This window comes from Stylophora pistillata, chromosome 13 (assembly GCF_964205215.1).
Source record: "Stylophora pistillata chromosome 13, jaStyPist1.2, whole genome shotgun sequence".
NCBI classification, from domain to species: Eukaryota; Metazoa; Cnidaria; class Anthozoa; order Scleractinia; family Pocilloporidae; genus Stylophora; species Stylophora pistillata.
This window is the reverse complement of record NC_142531.1, coordinates 18,700,534-18,719,638: the sequence shown is the minus strand read 5'-3', so window position 1 is coordinate 18,719,638 and position 19,105 is coordinate 18,700,534. Positions and strand designations below refer to the sequence as shown.

General features: G+C 37.9%; 1 protein-coding gene and 1 long non-coding RNA gene across 3 annotated transcripts; one reads left to right on the top strand and one right to left on the bottom strand.

Annotated features, from left to right (window-relative positions):
- Nucleotides 1-1,839: 1,839 nt before the first annotated feature.
- On the bottom strand, nt 1,840-10,691 carry LOC111333021 (tetratricopeptide repeat protein 28). Of its 2 annotated transcripts, XM_088743879.1 has the most exons (5): nt 10,583-10,691; nt 8,206-8,288; nt 4,995-7,401; nt 4,388-4,431; nt 1,840-3,687 (listed from the first exon to the last, which is right to left on the bottom strand). In XM_088743879.1, the coding sequence occupies exons 3-4, from the start codon at nt 7,030-7,032 to the stop codon at nt 4,412-4,414; spliced, it is 2,058 nt and encodes a 685-aa protein (XP_088600005.1). In that variant the 5' UTR covers nt 7,033-7,401; nt 8,206-8,288; nt 10,583-10,691; the 3' UTR covers nt 1,840-3,687; nt 4,388-4,411. The 2 variants fall into 2 exon arrangements, with proteins under 2 accessions (XP_088600005.1, XP_022794269.2); XM_022938534.2 differs by lacking the exon at nt 4,388-4,431 and having other exon boundaries at nt 10,583-10,687.
- A 1,673-nt stretch (nt 10,692-12,364) lies between these two features.
- On the top strand, nt 12,365-16,992 carry LOC111333001 (uncharacterized). Its single transcript, XR_002695102.2, has 3 exons — nt 12,365-12,757; nt 13,591-13,672; nt 15,253-16,992. It is a non-coding gene; the product is annotated as an uncharacterized LOC111333001 (long non-coding RNA).
- Nucleotides 16,993-19,105: the final 2,113 nt, after the last annotated feature.

Here is a 19,105-nt window from a genome sequence, read left to right as displayed (position 1 = left end):
TGGCAATCCTATAAATTGTATTGGAATTTCCAGGGATATGTATGTTGTGTTTTTCTTGCTTTGTTCTTTTGATTTCAATCAAATTACCGTTGTAATGAAGCTTTGCATGTTACAAGAGTTAAGACATAGAGCTAGTCCATAAATTCAGTCTTGAACCAACTTTTGTTGTGTTGATCTAAGCCATGAAAATGCACAAAGTTTATTTCACTACTGAATACAACTTGCAAAGCTAGGGATTAGAAAGGAGTCTTCTTTGATATTGCTCCGTTAAAACTTTCATCTCCATGGCTTCATGATACTCAATACATTAGAATTGAATAATCTTTGTACATTTTACTTGACTTAGTTACAAGGTAATATCAGCCGTAATGAGCATACATATTGCTTTGCAAAAGCATTGATGCACTGCGAACTTTTTAACGAATCAAAACAAGATTTACCTGGGAGAAGCACCTGTCAAGAATTAAACTGTTAGAAGCGTTGTGATTAGAACAACTTCCAATTGAGTGTCAAAAGCAATCCAGAATTTAATTTCTTTTTGTCTAACTCTGCTCCATGAGTAGTCTTCATAATTTGCTCTATCCTCTTGACCTATGAGATGCCTCTTTAAACCAATCACCATAAGATCACTCGCCATTTTTTATGCTTCAATGCATTTTCTTTTATTTTCATTTCATTGTCCCTTTTAGCATTTTGTTTCATTTGTAAATGATAAAATCAACTCCATTGAGTAACACAGCACTATAAAGTAATTTTGTATCTTTAACTGAAAGGTTTTAAATTCCTGTAAATGTTAAGCCATGACTTGTTCAATACAATATTCGATTTCATGACTGGCATCCATCATAATTGGGGAGAAAGTCAAGGTCTCCCAGGCAGTCATGATTAACCCTTTAACTGATAAGTGTGTAGCATCCAGTTTTTCCTCACAATATCACTGTGGAATTAAACATCAGGGTCTTGAGAATTAGGGAAACAATCTCCATTTAAAGAAACTCTCATATGCTAATATTTGGGGGGACTCAGCCCCACCTTTTGGTATCAAGAATATCTCTAGCACAGCGTAAACATTGGCAAGACATTCAACTTGTGATTTTTTAAAATAATTTTATCAGCATCATGCCTCGCAAATTAGTTTTAAAACTTCTTTTGAACAGCTCTGGCCTGTGTGCGAGAAGTTTATCAACTGCAACAGCTTTCCATTAAACAAGATAGGATATAGGACAAGTCAATTTTGTCTACAGGAACCCAATTGAATGCTAGGCTTAAAGGTTTTGACTGTGCTAGAGAAAGTAAGAGAAGGCCACAAATCATTAATTTCGCACTCAAAACAGTAAAGATTGCAAAGAGGTTTTCTTGTGCCAACAAACAAGGCAGAGAGTATTTTGGAAAATTTGAGTGGGGGTACACATATGACTGGGTGAAAAATAACCCCCCCCCCCCCACCCACGTTTCAAAGTGCCCTGGCTCTTGATCCTTTAAGAAATTCTTCAAGTCAGTCTCCCAGAGAATGTAAGGAGAACATGGAAGATATACATACAGAAGTCAGGGTTAAAGGATAAACTAGAATGTGAGAGAGTAACTTGGTCAGTGCATTGACCCAATGGCAAAGGTGTATTAGTCCTCGTTTTTACTAGTGCCAGTATACTTGAGCATGCTTAAGCAATGCCTTCATCTAAGAAGAGGGCCAATCTAATTAGAAATAAAAGTGGGGTTACCTTTTAAACAGTCCTTGTACAGTAAAATTCACAGTGCTGTGGGTTTTTATCCATTTTTTTAGCCTCAGCTTTTCTTCATGGGAGAAAACATTCAATTGTGAAATGCAAGATAAACCAAAGATCAAGGCTTGATGGCCAATGTTTAATACAAAATATTTAACACGCCTAGTACATGTGACCATACGAGTGATTTCTTCAAATGGGAAGAGACCTAAATCTGCTTTCCATAAGGGAATTGCCAATACATGATCACCATATACAAATCAACTGAAAGCTATAAGTACACTTGGTGAAAAGTGTGGGTGGGGAACGTAATAGCCACACCCTTCCGCTCCCCTTCCCCCACAACTTTTTTTTAAGGTTAAACACTTAGGCATGCACCCTGAAAATACTTTGATTAGGCAAATAATTTCTGCAAATGGGTTGAGACCTTAATCTGCTTTCCCATGGGAGAATTCCTAGTAATACATGATCACTATAACTTAGTATACAGATTCACTAAAAGCAACTGGTGCACAAGGCAACAAGGATCAGGGGGGTGTTTCCTGTAGAGTACTTAGGGATGCATCATTGAAACACATTAAACATGGTAGTAATTTCTGCAAATGGGTGGAGACATTCTAAATCTGCTTTCCCATAAGAGAATCATTACATAATTACTATATGCTGATTAACATTTAGGCATGCACCATTGAAACACTTTAAACATGAAAGTAATTTCTACAAGTGGGTAAAGCCCTTCTCAATCTGCTTTCCCATCAGAGAATTGGTACATAATCACTATAAGCTAATTGACTAAAAACAATATGTACACAGGGTGAAAAGGATGCGGAGAGGAAGGCAATAGCCCCACCCTCCCACCCCACCCATCCAATCTTTTTTTAAAGTAAAACACCTACACATGCACCCTTCTAAGGAATGCTTTAAACATGCAACTAATTCTGGGTATGGGTTGAGACCTTCTAAATCTGCTTTCCCATGAAAGAATTAGCAGTTATACATGATCACCATTATAACATACATATTCACTGAAAACAACTACAATATTTAAACATGCAAGTAATTTCGGCAAATGGGAAGAGACCTTCTAAATCTGCCTTCCCATAAGATAATTAATACATAATCTCTTTATACTATATGAGAAAAAAAAAATTGGTGCACAAAAGGAAAAGGATGAGGAAAAATGCAACAGCTCCAAGTTGCTCTTCCCAGTCAAACACAAAACCTACAAGTTCAGTCTTGTTAAAAATTTGTGTTCAGAAACTATATACATCCTCTAGCTCTTGGGAGAAAAAACTTACAAAAAACACTCTGAAGCTAAGACACCTTGAGCTTACTTATAAAGCTTCTTCAAAATCAAACAGTCAGTCTATGGCAAAAGGAAAAGCTCTTCCAAATTCTTCTCTCAGGTAAAAGCTTTTACTTGTCAACTGCCTTAATAATTTCTATTAGTAAACAGCAACCTTGAGCCATTTCCTGAAATAATCCTCAAATTAACTTAAGTAGGTAAAGTGGCATGTTGCCTTCCTACATTATAAACAAAAAAAAATACTTCTGATATTTGTTATTTTTACTAAAAAATGATGAACAAGTCATCATGACATTTTGTCTTTTTATAGCATCATTCCTAGTTTCCTTTGCAACCAAAGTTTGTTCTTTCGCACAATGCATTCAGAGAGAATGTGTTGCATGACAAGACTGAAAAATTAATGCATCATGCAACCAGGTCTGTCTTATTTTGTATCCATAAAATCTTCACAACTAAGAACTCCTTAATTTGCACAATTGAAAGAAAAAAATCGAATTTCCTCAGGCTTAAAAATTGTGTTCAATCCAAAAGCTACACCTGCTTCACTGGGCAACAGAAAGTCTTTATGAAGTACGTGGACACAGAGATGACAGCCATGAATCTTCAGGCCTGTGTGCAACTGTTTCTCATTTTAGTCTTTAGCAGGTGGGGTCTTCTTTGCTGCAATAAAAATGTTCTATGTTAACAATTATTATTATTAGACATTGTCGTCACCATCTGTCCTTTCATTGGCTAAACGCCCACAGTTAATTCTGGGAAACAGTGCAGCCTACAGATTATTCACTAATCTGTACCTACAGATTAGTGAATAATCTGTACCTACAGATTAGTGAATAATCTGTAGGTAGTGCGCGCAGTGCATGATTTCTGGTGGAGCAATGTCAAGTTCACGTACAGCAAAGTAAGAATGGCTTCTCGGTTCCCTTCATCGACCCAGCGAGAAATTGAGAAATTTCTTGAAGATAGAGATTCTGAAAATACTAGAAGATCTACAGTTTTCTTCAATGATACTTTCTTTAGAAATGCATTTAACTCTTCTGCACTTGATTGTTTTATAAAAACTGTGAAAATTTGTTTACCACACAGTTGTACATTTTTAAGTGTTCAGAAATAAACTGTGTTCGCTGCGATAATGCGTTTGGCGTTATTTTCTTTAAAAAAATGTATCATAAAACAGTTATTGGATGAGGTTTTTGTGATAGCCGGAATAATCAAGGTCTCGGTTAGTGGTTATCAGCCTCAGCCTTCGGCTTTGGCTGATAACACTAACCTCGACCTTGATTATTCCCGATATCACAAAAACCTCATCCAATAATTGTTTATAATCAAAAGTATTGGAGCTTATAGAGCTTAATCTTACCAATTTAGCTGACGTAGAGAGAGACTACCAACACACTGGTTCTACTAATGCAGAAAACAAGAGATCACAACCTCACATCCTCTTGTCAAGTAATCAACTTTCTACATAGGACTGTGTAGCTAAATAGAAACTGGATAACATGTCATAGCGAACTATAGACTAGCCTTTTTCAGTCAACAAACCCTATTTATTTTCCTAATTGATTCACAACATAGCCATTCGCTCCTACGAAGGGCTAACGCTCAAAACGTCAGCTTTTATAATCGTTACGGTGGCCAATTTACCATTTCAACTTTGTTGATATATCCAAATTATTTCGTTACCCCCACCGACGCAGCCCCAAACAGTTTCTTTAAAAACTATCAGCCTTTACTTTTTTAACAGCCCAGATGTGACATTAATGCAATCATGAGACTTTGAAATAATAGAAAAATGATATTCATAATTAAATTGATGATAATGATGATGATGATGATATGAAAAGACCTTGAACAATGACACCAATTTAAAAGACAACATCTGCAAGCTACATTGTAGCCTTTGTGACTCAAATGTATGTCTTCAAATGACACTTAAGGGAATAGTCTCTCCTGATTTTAACACCTACCTTCACCCTTGAAGTCAATTTTCACGTCATCTCCAATCAGCATAAAAGGAGCCCACTGGGAAACTTTAGTAAACCTATTATTTCTCATCCACTTCATGGCCTGATGTAGAGATTCACTGGCACTTTCTCCACCAGCAAGGTGTTTGTAGAATTGGTTCATGAGTTGTTCTGTTGCCCTATCCTCCAGGGCCCACCCTGCAACTAACACTGAGCGAGCACCGGATCCAAGGAACGCACGAGCTATTCCAACCACGCCTTCATAGCCGATTTGACCCTTGCCACTGTGACAACAGCTAAGTACTACCAGTTTAGCTCGCAGTTGAACTTGTGAAATATCCTCCATGGTCAGAAGGTAGTCTTCTTCTTTCGGAAAACCAGTACCCTCAGTAGTGCGATTGGGAGCCAGGGCAATTTGTCCCCTTTCCGCATTACCATGGGCGGCAATATGGATCAGACTCGCTTTGTCTATTCCGTCGAGTACCGCCTGCTTTGTTGCACGCTCTCCTATCAAAGGCTCAACACCCATCAGTTGTCCAACCATTTCTGCTTCCTTTCTTGCACAAGGCAATTCTGTGATGTTCTTCCGAGCTCCTCTGTACAACACCTCGCCAACTACGGGATCGCCCACTATCAATGCACCGGTCTGGCTGTGATAGTTGGGTGGACTGTCCTGAATGAGTTTCAGAGTCATCAAAGAAGGGGCGATACGGATCCTTAAATTCTCTGTTAGAAATTTCTTGCCAGTCTCTTCACGCAACGCTGCAAATGGGACTCGATACATAGACCGCTCGGGAACAATGATGACTTCAGGCCCTGTGAGTAAATTGGCCACAGGAGCGATAATCAATTTGTAAAACATTTGAAGATACCTGTCGGTGTCTTCGGTTTCATCTCCTCGGAATAGGGCGAGGCTGTCATCATGTTTATCGATGTCATCCAAGGATCGGTCTTCGCATAGCTCTCTAGGCAAAACTCCAAAAGAACGAAAGGTTTTGTTGAAAAGGTCATCCAAATCAACAACATCCTCGGCCATCAGAGTGGGGATATCAACTTCTTCTTCTTTTGAGAAGTACGTGTCCCCACCCGGTTTCAAAATCGCAACACGAACGCCTCTCTCATAATACGAAAGGTACAAGTAAGTACAGTTAGTTTCTCGATTAATAAGCTTTCCAATCCGACACAGTGATTGTAAATCAGCTGAGATCAGTGAGATGTTTTTTACTCCATCAGGGTACTTGGCTGCAATCAAATCTACCAAGGCTCTAGCTCGCCCCAGTTCTTCCACAGAAAAGGCCTCGTGGGGACTTCCGGCTTGAAATAGCATGATGCTAAGGCCCTTGTACAATTGTTTGAACTCCATAAGAGAGATTGAAAAGTGGTCGTTGGTTTTATTTAAATTTCGAAACCTTTCAAATGATTGAATGCATTGTAATAGGTGCGAATGTGCTTCCTGAGTTTTGGAGAGTGAAAACTTTACCATCGTGAGAGAGGGAAGGAAGATGTGGTGGGTGGTACCCTTTCCGAGGCCGTTCAGTATTGAGTGCCCTCCCTCCAAGCATTCCTCGGCCTCGGTATATCTACCAACATGGTAAAGTTCACCTCCTAGGCTGAGGCAAATTACTGCTACTTCTGCGTCATCTCTATCGTCACTTTCCGAAATGATTGCAAGACTTTCCTTCAGATACTCTAAAGCCTTTTGATGGTCTCCTAGGTGGCTATAAAATGCTGCTTGGTCCTTGCAATCAGCCGAAAATTCCATTCTTCCGCCAATTTCCATCCTGATTTTGTGTGCTTTCTGAAAATATTCATTTGCCTTTCGATTGTCGTTAACTCTCAGAAAATAATGTCCCAGGCGGCTGTAACAATTTGCTTCTCCTTTTTTGTCGCCAGCCTCTTTAATGAGGCGGAGCCGTTCCTCGAGATATTCTTTTTCGCTCCGAATGTCACCGATCCGGATATTCAGAGTTGCAAGGTTATCGTATACGACTGCTTGTTGTACCCTGTCACCGGTTACTTTGAAAATATCTAATGCTTTCATAAAACTTTATTTTGCGTTTGTAAGTTTATTTTGGAGTAGATAATTAGTTGCTAGAACTGACCTCCAGTATCCTTCCTCTTGTATGTCATCAGAGTCTTTAGACATGACAACAAGTTCCTGGATGTATCGTTCGGCTTTTCCAAAATCATGGGTGGTAGGGTATGAGATGCATAATTGTCTTAAGATAATAGAGTAGAACTCTTTGAATACGTCCTCTTCATACCACTCTGAGCTGTTCAAAAGTAAAATCAAGCATTCCTCGCATAATTCGATCGCTTTTAGAGCACGGCTAGTATTTCGCAGGAATTGGGCAACAGATAAACCAATAATGAGGTCTTTGATAAGGCTGTCCACCGCAGGCTTTATTCCCTGTTAGTTTAGGAGAAATGACAGAAACTTAAAAACAAGATACACTGACAAATGTTCAGTAAAGGTCTTAAAACGCGCGAAGTTAAAATCCTCAAACAAAAAGAAGGGCAGTTTAAATCGGCTCGAGTCAAGGTTTTTCGATTACATTCCAGCGATGGAGAATGTAGACGGAGCTCTGCATAACCCTACTACAATTTCAGATTCTTAATACTAATTAACAATAACTAGACCAAGATGAACAAAATAATTGGCCTCAAGTGCGAGCCACTGAGAATACACGATGTTATTATGTTGGTTTGATGGCCGCCTAGGTTCGTTGATCACTCTCATGAACAGTCTATTCGCTTCAGGTTTAAAGTGTGTACTGCGGTGCGTCACTCCTTTTTAATACATACTTAACAATAAGTATTGCATTCTGTATTTATAAGCATGAGTATTATTAGTAGGCTAGTGTTGAAGGTTTTCTTTCTATCAGCAGTGTTAAAAGCTTTATAATCGATCCTGTCAAACTGTTTTTCTCCTGTGTTGAAAGAATTATTGTAGCCAAACATGTAGGCACACTCAACGTGTTTTTCAGAAAGCTTCTTGATCTTTTTCTATCTGTAAACTGTACTTGAAAGAGCATTTCAAGTATAGTAGTTAGAGGCACTGTCAGCATTAATAAATTTTGTAGTTATTGATTTGTATTCGTAACACTTCATGTTTTTGTGTGACACCACTAATATAACAATTTCTCGTTTGACCCATGGAAATCCTCCAATCCATATTGGACGAGGAGTTTCCCTTTGAGATACCCTCACTTACCATTTTTATTGTCTTTATCTTGCCTCATCAGACTTAGCAAACCAAAAATGATTAAAACGAAGTAATGTTGGAGTAAGCTTTCCCTGTTGAATAAAGATGAATACAACTTTCAATACAAAAGTAGAAATTGATTTATTTGATAAAAAAATATTGCAAGCGGGAAATGGTCGGGAGTTAAAGTGTGAAAGATCCCTTGTTGTCTTCATTCAGGTCTCCTTTATGGAGGTACATTTTTAAAAAGGTTTGTTATAGCAGTCGAACCTGGCATGAAACTAAGTCCCTGATTTAACTTCCTCTTACGGCACCGTTAAAAATAAGAACTTTAGGCTTGTATGTCATAAATCATATCAAACGAAACAGATTTGCTATCCTTGAGTTAAGTTTGTTGTGGATCGGTTTCCAACAGAGGTGAGTGTCGCTAGATCCGTCAGTATAGACCTCTCATGCACTGACGGACAGACTGTTGTTTAATCAAAGAAAATATTTATATGTAACGTTGTCTGGTCTGAAATCTTTTCTTAATATGTAAGAACGTTTTAGAAACAAATGCAAGAGTCGGATAGCATTTCATATAAATAATCAGATTGTTGATTTTCATCCTTGAATAGATATGTTTTAGCGTGACAAACTATTGATATTCAAACTCATATCCCAATTTAGTATCGTGAATCATGCAAAGGCAGAGACCACTAAAAAATGAAATGAGGTCACCGTTCTTATATGTGCAACCATCATGCACAATTTGATAGCTGTTAAACACCTTGCTGTAAGAACGAAACCTTTGAGTACTAAAATAGGTTATTATGACTAGAGGAAACATTTTGTGGAAAATGACACGCTAATGATTCAAGTTGTCGGCTCCGACGAAGGGCTAACGCTCGAAACGTCAGCTTTTATAATCGTAACGGTGGCCAATTTACTGTTTCAACTTTGTTGATATATTCAAATTAAAAAAACATATGTTTTAATTCAAATAACAGCCGGTTATTCACAACTTACTTCCATTGTGATGCAGTCATTTTACTGAGAAAGGCACATTCTTGAAACTTTGAGTTTTGTGATTTAGAGAATTGATCAAATAAATTTCAATTTAAAACTTCCTCTTAACTCATCGAAATACTCAGAATTCTCAACTCACTCCATATAACACTCCATGGGTCTTTTTATTCCGCCAACGCTGCGGAATCGAAGCAGAATTGAATGAACTATGCTTTGCAAGTTTCCCCCACAAATTTATAAAAGTTTATCGGCAAAGTCCTCTGATATCGAAGAAATGTAATCACCAGCAATATTGAACCAAGTCATCAGTCTTTTTCACCGTTAATTTCATGGCTAAATCATTGCGAATGGCACCTGAATCATGACCTAACAGTCGTTATCGAGAATCTGAGACTGACATTACGATGTATTATGTTGTTAACCGATTCTGAAAGCTTACTCAATCCGATTTTGATTCAATAGCTGCGCTGTCTCGTGAATAAAACCATTAAATACGAAAAAACTGATTGCGCTCAAAGAAAGAATCTCGTCATATTTCGGTGTCTTGATCTCACTGATATAAACGAAACTAAAAGGAAAAACTATAAACAACGAGGTTTGTTCTCTGGTCTGTAAAGTTTGTTAGATATAAATTCCATCAGACTAAGGTGTGAATTAGAAGTCAGTTATTTAAAAAGTTTCACGTTGGATGCTTTTTTGACTTCATTAAGCTCTTAGAGGGTGCATTTGTAAAGTTTCAAATTTATGAAATCCAGCTCTTTAAACGACTTCCTCAAGTTTGAGCCGCATTTTAGAGTTTATACATGCATTAGATTAGAAGATCGACACAGATTTTACCTGGGCCCGTTTTACTTTGAAACGTTGCTCTGTTACTGGGTCAAACTTGCTTCAACCATGGTAGGAAATCAACCAACGTGTTGAATGACCTCAGATTGTTTTAGAGAAGCGCTTTAAAAATCTGCTTAAGAAACGTTGCTCCATGATTTTTATTCAAATCTCCAAGCTCTTTTCAACGATATGCTACCCTTTAAAAAATTTCAGTTGAAAATCAAGCTTATAGGAAATTAAAGCCATACTTTTCCATGATTTCATTACGCATTGATGTTAGTTTTGGCCATGAGATTTAAAAACTACTGATAGCAGATCGGCTACTGACCAAGCTGTATCCAAGAAATGGTATCACCTATATAAAAGGTTTATGTCAAGATCTTTACTAGTGGCTTTAAACAGACATGAAAACCTTACTTATGCAATTGAGTTTAAAGCGGTCCATATTTTAGAAAATTCCAAATACAATGTCAGATAAAATGTCTTTTTTTTAAGTAGAAAAAATATACCAGATATTATGATATAATAACTGATCAAACATCATACTTACCAAATATTTGGTCTTGAACACATTGCTATTAATGATGAAACATGATCTTAGTTAGATTCTGAAAACAAAATGGGTGAACTACATCGGAAAAAGAGAAATGTTCAAAATATTTATATCACATTACAAAATCAAAAACTGTCAAGAATCGTGACGTTAACTACTTTCTTTCGTTATGTATTAGCGTCGAGAGAATCACCCACGTCAATAACTTTTGTGTAATTTTTTATCTATTGTCCAGAAGTCACCTTCCCAAGGGGGAAACCAACGCCCAAGCTCATCTGTACGATTTCTGAGATAATAAGTCGATGAAGGGTGTTTTTGAAATGGTAGTTTGCTTTCTTTGTTATCATAAACGCTTCAGAAACTGAAATTCAGTCGAGTAGAGACATGATGTCCCGTTTGCTTTCGGGAGGACATTCTGAAGAGCTCTATAAATTGGTGATTACTTTAGTTATTCTCATGACCTTGATGTTTGATTCAGGGGTGATTCTGTAAGGAGAAATGAGATGCTAATCACTCTTAGGCTGTTTGGGGTCCAGGGCTGTTCTTAGTCACAAAATATTTAGGTAATCGTGTAACTTGAGTGCTCGCGTGAGACTGGACCTGAAATATGAGGTTTCCGGTGAAAGTGATTGACGTTTCTACAGCTCGAGCAGAAGTCATCACCTGAGTAAACCCTTGACCCTGACGAGGAATTCCTGTTAATGTTCCACACACCAGTGGTCACCAGTCACTCGGCTCTAACATTTTTAGAGACTACTGACGCTATGTGGCGAACATTTAGAAAGATTGTTAAAATATCTAACAGGAGTAAGACCATTAATTAGTCTATTCGTCATTTCTGATCATTTCATTGATTATTTTTAAATTCGTCATCGCACTTCGTTCAAGTTTTCCTAACACCTCCCCTGTAAGTAAACACAGTGACACCCGTGTAGCGCGATTGTCTCACGTGAAAGACGCTTCCCCCCCACCTCCCAATGCTAAGTAGTATCAATGCGATCACATCAAATAATCAAACTGAATTCCGCGCGGCCGCCTTTAAAAGTTGTCAAGATAAGATGATAAGGGTCCAATACATATTCATGCCTAAGAACATTAACTTTATTGCTATTATTATAATTTCGGAGGGCATTGAAAAAATAAGAACTGAAAAAATGACTACAAAACAGTGTAAACAATCACAGATGCGTGCGAGGGGGCTAAAATACCAAAATCGCTATTTTAGCCCGCAAAATGCGCCGCGATGCACGAAAAAGTGATAATAATTTCTGGTCAAACAAAATTTCCAGTAGGCGATTCTTCGCTTTCATCAAAACTAAGGGGCCGACCATTTAACTCTTGAGGGGGGGGGGTGGGTGATTTAGAAAAAAAATTTCCTGCAAGCGCTTGTTGGAAGAAAAAAATTGCATGCAGCCCAAATGTAACAGAAGAAAAAAGGCATTTCGAACGAAAAAAATATCCTGCACAGCAGATTGCAAGAAAAAAATTTCTTGATGACCAGAAATCACCCACCCCCCCCTCAAAAGTTAAATGGTCGGCCCCTAATTGTCTCTTTTATTGCCTTTGAAGGAGGTGTCAGATGTGTCCAATCTTCGCCCTACACGTAACTTTAGATAATTGTCATTTTGCGAGTTACAGACGGATACTTTCTTTTCCCTTTACGCTTCGCGCTTATGAACCTTCACCGATTCTCTACCACCGTCTGTGGGGCTCAATGGTGTCGGAGACAGTTTCTAGTCGTTCAACGGCTTTAAATGACTCTACTAACTATGGACTGACACACATCGTAAGCAGAATCAACCAATCTGCAATGGTGAGCACGTTTTAATAAAGCAGCAACTATTTATTTAAAATATGAAAATATAAGCTTCCATAAATTTTGATTTCGTGTTTATGCAAATTTACTCCAACCTCGTGTCAGCGACGCTTTCTTTTCACGTGAAAATTTCTCACCTCATTTACACTGTAGGGTTCCACGTGGTCTGAACTGCTTCGCTTTCTAGGTAGGAAGACTCACGAAAAGTCGTCTGGGTGTCAAGTCGGAAAGTCGTCTAGGTATCAAGTATAAGTTCTAAACGCAGCCAGGAACATTGAAGAGCTGTTTGTGTTTGATCATGAGGACCGCACATGGGCTGACAGCTAAAGGAGAAGTTGTTTAGCTCTACAAATAAGGTAACAATGAAGTTCAGTTCAGACTGTTCAGGTTGTTGTATTGCACGCTTAATGAAGTTGGGTGAATTATAAATTTACCGTGGAAGTGTTTTGTACTGACTTTCGATAAGTTGACCAACAACGCTCAGAATCCATGAGGAAAGTTCGCCTAAATCCAAACATTAAAATTTTTTTAAATAGTCGCATAATGTGTGTATGTGGCTGCTATCTCCAGTGAATTCGTCGTTGGAGGACACTCTAAATTTGCAGAGGTAGCGTATCGGACCGGCTCTCCATAAGCTAAACCATACTCCAACTCAATAAAAGACAGTTTCAAGGGTTAATTTTTACTAGAAATATTTATCAGACTGCCAAAGTCCAGACGAGGCTTGATGAAGATGGAAATGTTTCGCTTGGCCGTAGTTTCAAACGGAAGTAAAAGTTGTAAAATCGAATGGGAACAGTTCTTGCTTTGAAAACATTGTTTTGGAAATATCTTTGAAATGTATGTGGCTCAAAGGCAGGAAACTCAAGATCTGTTGAAGTAGAGGAGTTTGAATGGTTAAACGATGAAGAAATCAACTGAATTCCTAGCCTGCAGTCCCGGCGTATTTTGGGCGCACGAGTGCACATTTTCGTATTAGGCCGCCATCTTAGATTTGGTAACTGTGGAGGATTGGGCGAGGAAATCCTCAATCCCCAATCCCTCCACAGTTACCAAATCTAAGATGGCGGCTTAATACGAAAATGTGCACTCGTTCGCCCAAAATACGCCGGCACTGCAGGCTACTGAATTCCATACACAGTCGCTGAACACGAGAGGTAATAGTGTTGTAATTTTTTTTCCCTTTTAGATGAATTACTATGAAGGAAAAATTCGACGGTGGAGTAACAGTGAATGGGCAGAAAACGGAAGCAAAGAATTACTCCATCAAGGTGAGCTACACATTTTATTCAAAATAGTCCTATAATGTGTACATGTGGCTGCTATCTCCAGGGCGATGTGTTGATACATTTGCACAAAATCTGTGTTGATCAACTGGCTTGGTAACACGTTCTGTTGTGTGGGTCGGATAAAATATTCCAAAGAAATTTTAAACGACAGGAGCACAAAAATAGGTCAGAGGGGTCGACTGGATCAGTCCGGGAGCATTAGAATTTTAGTCTCAGGAAATCGATTTTTAGGAGGCGTTTCAAAATTCACGCAGAGTAGCAGAGGCTTTCTTAACCTTAACTAGAATAATTTGTCTTTCGAGAGAGAGTCTTAGCACAAAAATGACATTTGATATTTAAATGAATAGTGATTCATCAATCCCACTCGATTCATTTATTGGCTTAAAAAGAAAAAGAGAAAGATAACAAAAATCGATTTATAGCCATTTCTAGTTATCGTTAAGAATCTACAGAAGACTCGTGTAATTTTTAGCACTGGAAAAGTGACCTTCAAGGGAAAAGAATGCAAGAATCTTTTCATTCGCATAAAGTGACATTTTGATTTGAAACTACGTCATCAATAAAGAATGACTGGAATGTGACGAACTCTTCCGCACGTATCGGATAACAAATGGTAATAAATCAGTTTTTTTTCTTAAGCTGCGAACCAACTTTTTCGTCGTATGTTCGGTAAAAATGTTTTTCGTAAGATTTTAGCCGCGAGATAAAGTTTGTAAAATATATGATATGTCTAAGACAGGCAGCGGCGATGGATCGTTAGTCGTTGTTTCAAAACTACGAGCAAGTTATCTTTTTCTTTCTTCCCCTTTTTTTTTCTTTTCGTGTTCACAAAAGGTAACTTATTTGCAAGGGATTCGGGTGATTTAATTTATTACCTTTCAAAATTTAAAATGCACAAGTTATGTTGAAAAAAATTGCAAATTATCTTCGACAAGAAAAGTTAAAAAATCTTTACACAGAAATATCGAGGATCCGTTACCAGGACCCATTTGTAAAAGTGCTCTCTTGTAGGAGGATCATAAGAAAGTATGACACAATGAGCTTTCTATGATCAATTATCACCTCTGGTGTCAAGAACATGTGACAAATGAACCACAAAGCAAGAGGGCTTGTGTTCAATGTTACTCGTTACAAATTTTGTCACGTCAACTGTGCTGAATTATGCTCAATACCACATTATACATTGCAAATAAAAATACATTTTCAGGAATTTTGGTGAACATGAAATAGTTTTTGGAAAGTTTATTCAGCCAGAGGATGTTGCCGTGGTGGTAACTGAGTTCTCGAACTTACTTCGAAACAATGTCTACAAAATGCTAAGGAGAATAAAGGCACTGATGTTCAGTTAACGTGGAACTTTAATGAATCATTCCCATTGCTGTAAAGATAGAGAATTTACACAGAGAGAAGTTAAACATTTGGAGCAAACATTCTATAACTGAACTACTCGTAAACTCTTAGATACAAGTGGAATGGCTAAATTTACGTTCGTAATTATTTTATTATTCTGTAAGAGTCCATTTTTGGTATATTTTAACAGATTCGTCTGTTTTCTCTTGCAGTTCCCCCATAAACTCTTTTTGATGAGGATTACAAGTAATCGAGAGATATAGAAAAATCGAATTGAAGAAAGCCTAACCATTCAAATGGAAACTAACCTCAGAGGTAGCAACTTATAGCCAAGCGTGAACAAAGCGTCAAAATAACAAAGCTCTCAAACTTAGACTCGATAGGATGTATTTGTCAACAAGCGTTTCGTAATTTGTTTGTTTTTCCTGCCAGAAGTGTTTCGAGTTTTAAAAGCTGATTTTGTCAATTATTAGCAATCTGTCGAAAAAAAAATTTTTTTTAAATTTTTTTTCTCGTCAAAGTTGGATCAAGTCGTTCAGAGCTACAATTTAACTGATCGTTAGGGAAGTACTTGTAGTTGACTAGACTTAGATGCTGTTTACGCATTTATTTCGTAAATCTGCTTTTTTCTTGCCAGAATTATCTCTAGTGATCTGACTTAGTTAAAAAAAATATTTACCAGTTTAGCTTAAAATGTACTTTGCTCAGTTATTTTCTGATAGACTTAGCAGTATTTGTGTTATGCTTGTTCTAGCTGTTGTAAACTTGTATTAAGCAAATAAACTTTTCATCAAATAATACCTTTATTAGTCTTTATTGTCTCTCGTAAAGCATATATATGAACTAAAAAAGAAAAAGCGCTTTTAAAAGGGCCTGATAACTAGTCAAAATATAGGCTCTCTTTTACTTTTTTTTGTGTATGGAGGGTTGCTGAGTAGAAAAAATTTCTGCGGATTTGAACAGTGTTTAGTGTTATAATAAAAACACACACTTGACTTTTGATGGGAGTAAATCGTTTGCACGATGCAAGATTTTTCCGCCAAAAGACTTAGTATATTTTTTTTATCGACACAAAGCACGATCCTAATGCGCAGACTTTTTTTTCCAGAGACAAATTTCATGCCAAAAGACTTCGAATTTTTTTCGCTATTTTTGTTTTACTGCTATTCCAAGAAATTGTTTCATGCCAAAATACTTAGCTTTTTTTGGAGAGCGGTTGGCCCTTTTAAAAACGCAGAATTTCTGATAAATGCCTTTTTCTACGCAAACATCGCTTTTTCCAGGGACAACTTCGCTCCTAAACCGGTGCATGTGAGCGGAAGATCTGAGAAACTTTTATTTCAGTCTATAAATTTCCTCTATCTTCTTATTTCAGTCACTGAATTTACTGCGTCTCTAGGTGTCATCTCTCCAACCTGAAAAAAGATGAAATGATAAAGTGACATTGAATTTTCTGAAATGGAGACAGCAGAAGTAGCTAAAACTCTCTCGTTGATAATTGGTAATGATATTTCGAGTTGTTCAATTCCGTCCGTAATTAATCAAAGGAGTGGAGACTGATTAGTTAATCACAAGTAGGAATGCAGTCATAATTAAACGACACGAAGCCCTTTTACCAATAAATCAAAACAACCGACGATCCTGACATACAAGTTGATCTTTTAAACTCCCTCATCCGCGAATGTATTGACCGCCACGCGCCCTTAAAACGCACTAAAGTCACACGTCTTCCTGCGCCTTGGATGAAGGACTTGGATATACAACAACTTCAAAAGTAGTCTCTCTCTCCAGACCTCCGCCCTCGTAAGCAAAGATGAAGTCACTTGGACTCGTTATCTAAATACAAGGAATAAACTCAAGTCCAAGATCAAGAAAACTAAGAGCGATTTCTATCAAAAAGGCACTGTCTTCTTCCAAACCTAAAGAGATATGCTGGCAAGTTCTACACAGAATTCTTCAATCAAGCCCACAACCACTTAGGGTACAACCCGAAGAGCTAAACTCTTTCTTTGCCTCTACTGCTGAAAGAGCTACGGGTGTATCTGCCATTTCTCCAAAATGTGTTTCTCCAAATCGTACCTCAGATGGGTCACTAACTATCTCCCTGAGAGAAAACAGTTTGTTCAGATAGATGACAAACTTTCAAGTACCATTGAGGTGGCCTTCGGTGTTCCCTAGGGCTCCATATTGGGGCCTGTCGTTTTCAATGTTTAAGTCAATGACTTGTCAGATAGCCTGGAGGCATCCGTAACATCATACCAGTACGCTGACGACACAACCATCTACGCGCACAACGAACCCGCGAACATTACGCAGTGTGAAGACCAATTACAACACGCCTTGGATCAGCTCTTAACCTGTTCAAGCGAGTGAAATCTTCGTTTGAATCCTAACAAGACAAAGGCGGTGCAGTTCTCGACTCAACAACTGGCTCGTGTACATAAGCTTGATGAATACCCGATCAACTTGCATATAAATGGTGCTAAATTAGAACGAATCAAAACCACTCGATTACTTGACACAGAAATCAACGAAAACTTGAAATGGAACGATGACATTCTTTCCAAAATATCAAAGTGCTAAAATACTCTTACTATTATTTAGAAACTCAAGAATCTTGCCCCTTTTCACGTCAGGAAACGCTTAGCAGAGCGCCTCGTGCTGTCGTTAATCGATCACAACGATATAGTCTGTCATCCGCCATTCCGTCCTAAGTTCCTGACGCAGAGACTCCAACGTGTCCAAGTCGCTGCGGCAAGTTTTGTCTACAATCACTACGCGGATATGTCGGATGTTTCGAAACTCGGATGGCTCCCCATTAGTTATCGCCCAGACTATCACATAACCAGGACGATATGCAAGGCTTTACATCTAAACTGCTGGCCAACCTGCCTCAAACTGGTCGAACATAAACCTTCCAGGGCTCCAAGATCTTCTTGCGAGCGTCGCCTTGAACCATCGACTGTCTCCGGAACGCTACAAAATTCTGCTGCTATGCTATTTAACAGTCTACCTCAAGACATTAAAAACTGTACAGAACCCAAAGTATTCGACAGTAAATGCAGAAAACATTTTATGACACTGGCAACTAGCAACTCCTGATATATATATATATATATATTTTTCTTTTGTATTGAATTAGTACAGAAGAGCCACCAGGCGGAGTACTAATAAACCATTATTATTATTATTATTATTATTATTATTATTCAACAACAAACATATGAAACATATGTATGAACTGCGGTTATGAGACGTATATGTGAACGATCCTTCGCAGTAAAGCACTATTTGAGCAATAGTGAAAATCAGACCTGAAAAAAATTTCAGGCCTGTACGGGATTCGAACCACTGACCTCTGCGATACTAGTGCAGCGCTCTACCAATTGAGCTAACAAGCCAACTGGGAGCAGGCCATCAAATTAATTCGACATAAACCCGTAGATGATAAATCAAACAACAACAAACATATGAAACATATGTATGAACTGCGGTTATGAGACGGTATCGCAGAGGTCAGTGGTTCGAATCCCGTACAGGCCTGAAATTTTTTTCAGGTCTGATTTTCACTATTGCTCAAATAGTGCTTTACTGCGAAGGATCGTTCACATATACATTATTATTATTATTATTATTATTTTACAAAATATGAGAAACGGACTAGCTATCAGTTCAAGAGCGCGCACTCCATCCAATTGCATAGTCAGAACGCAGGTGATAAAAAGTTCAAGAATTTTGTTGTAGTCTCGATTAACTTGATTTATAGGCATTATTGTGGTACGACCTAAATATATATAAAAATCTTTGATATGGTCGGACAGGCCAAGTAACTCAATTTAAAGAGATGCAAGTAAATGCTAAGTGATCTGTCGTGACAAGGAAAATATTTCGGCGTTTCATTAGGCTGGGTTGCATAAAAAAAAAAAACGACGCTGATTTTACCAATAGACATAAGTACTGAAGATTTTTCTTTTTCTGTCTTCTTTCTGTTCTACTGATGAAGTTATGAAGCTGTTTTTAGTTAAAAAAACAATGCGTCGATCAATTCCAAGCTTCAACATCCCC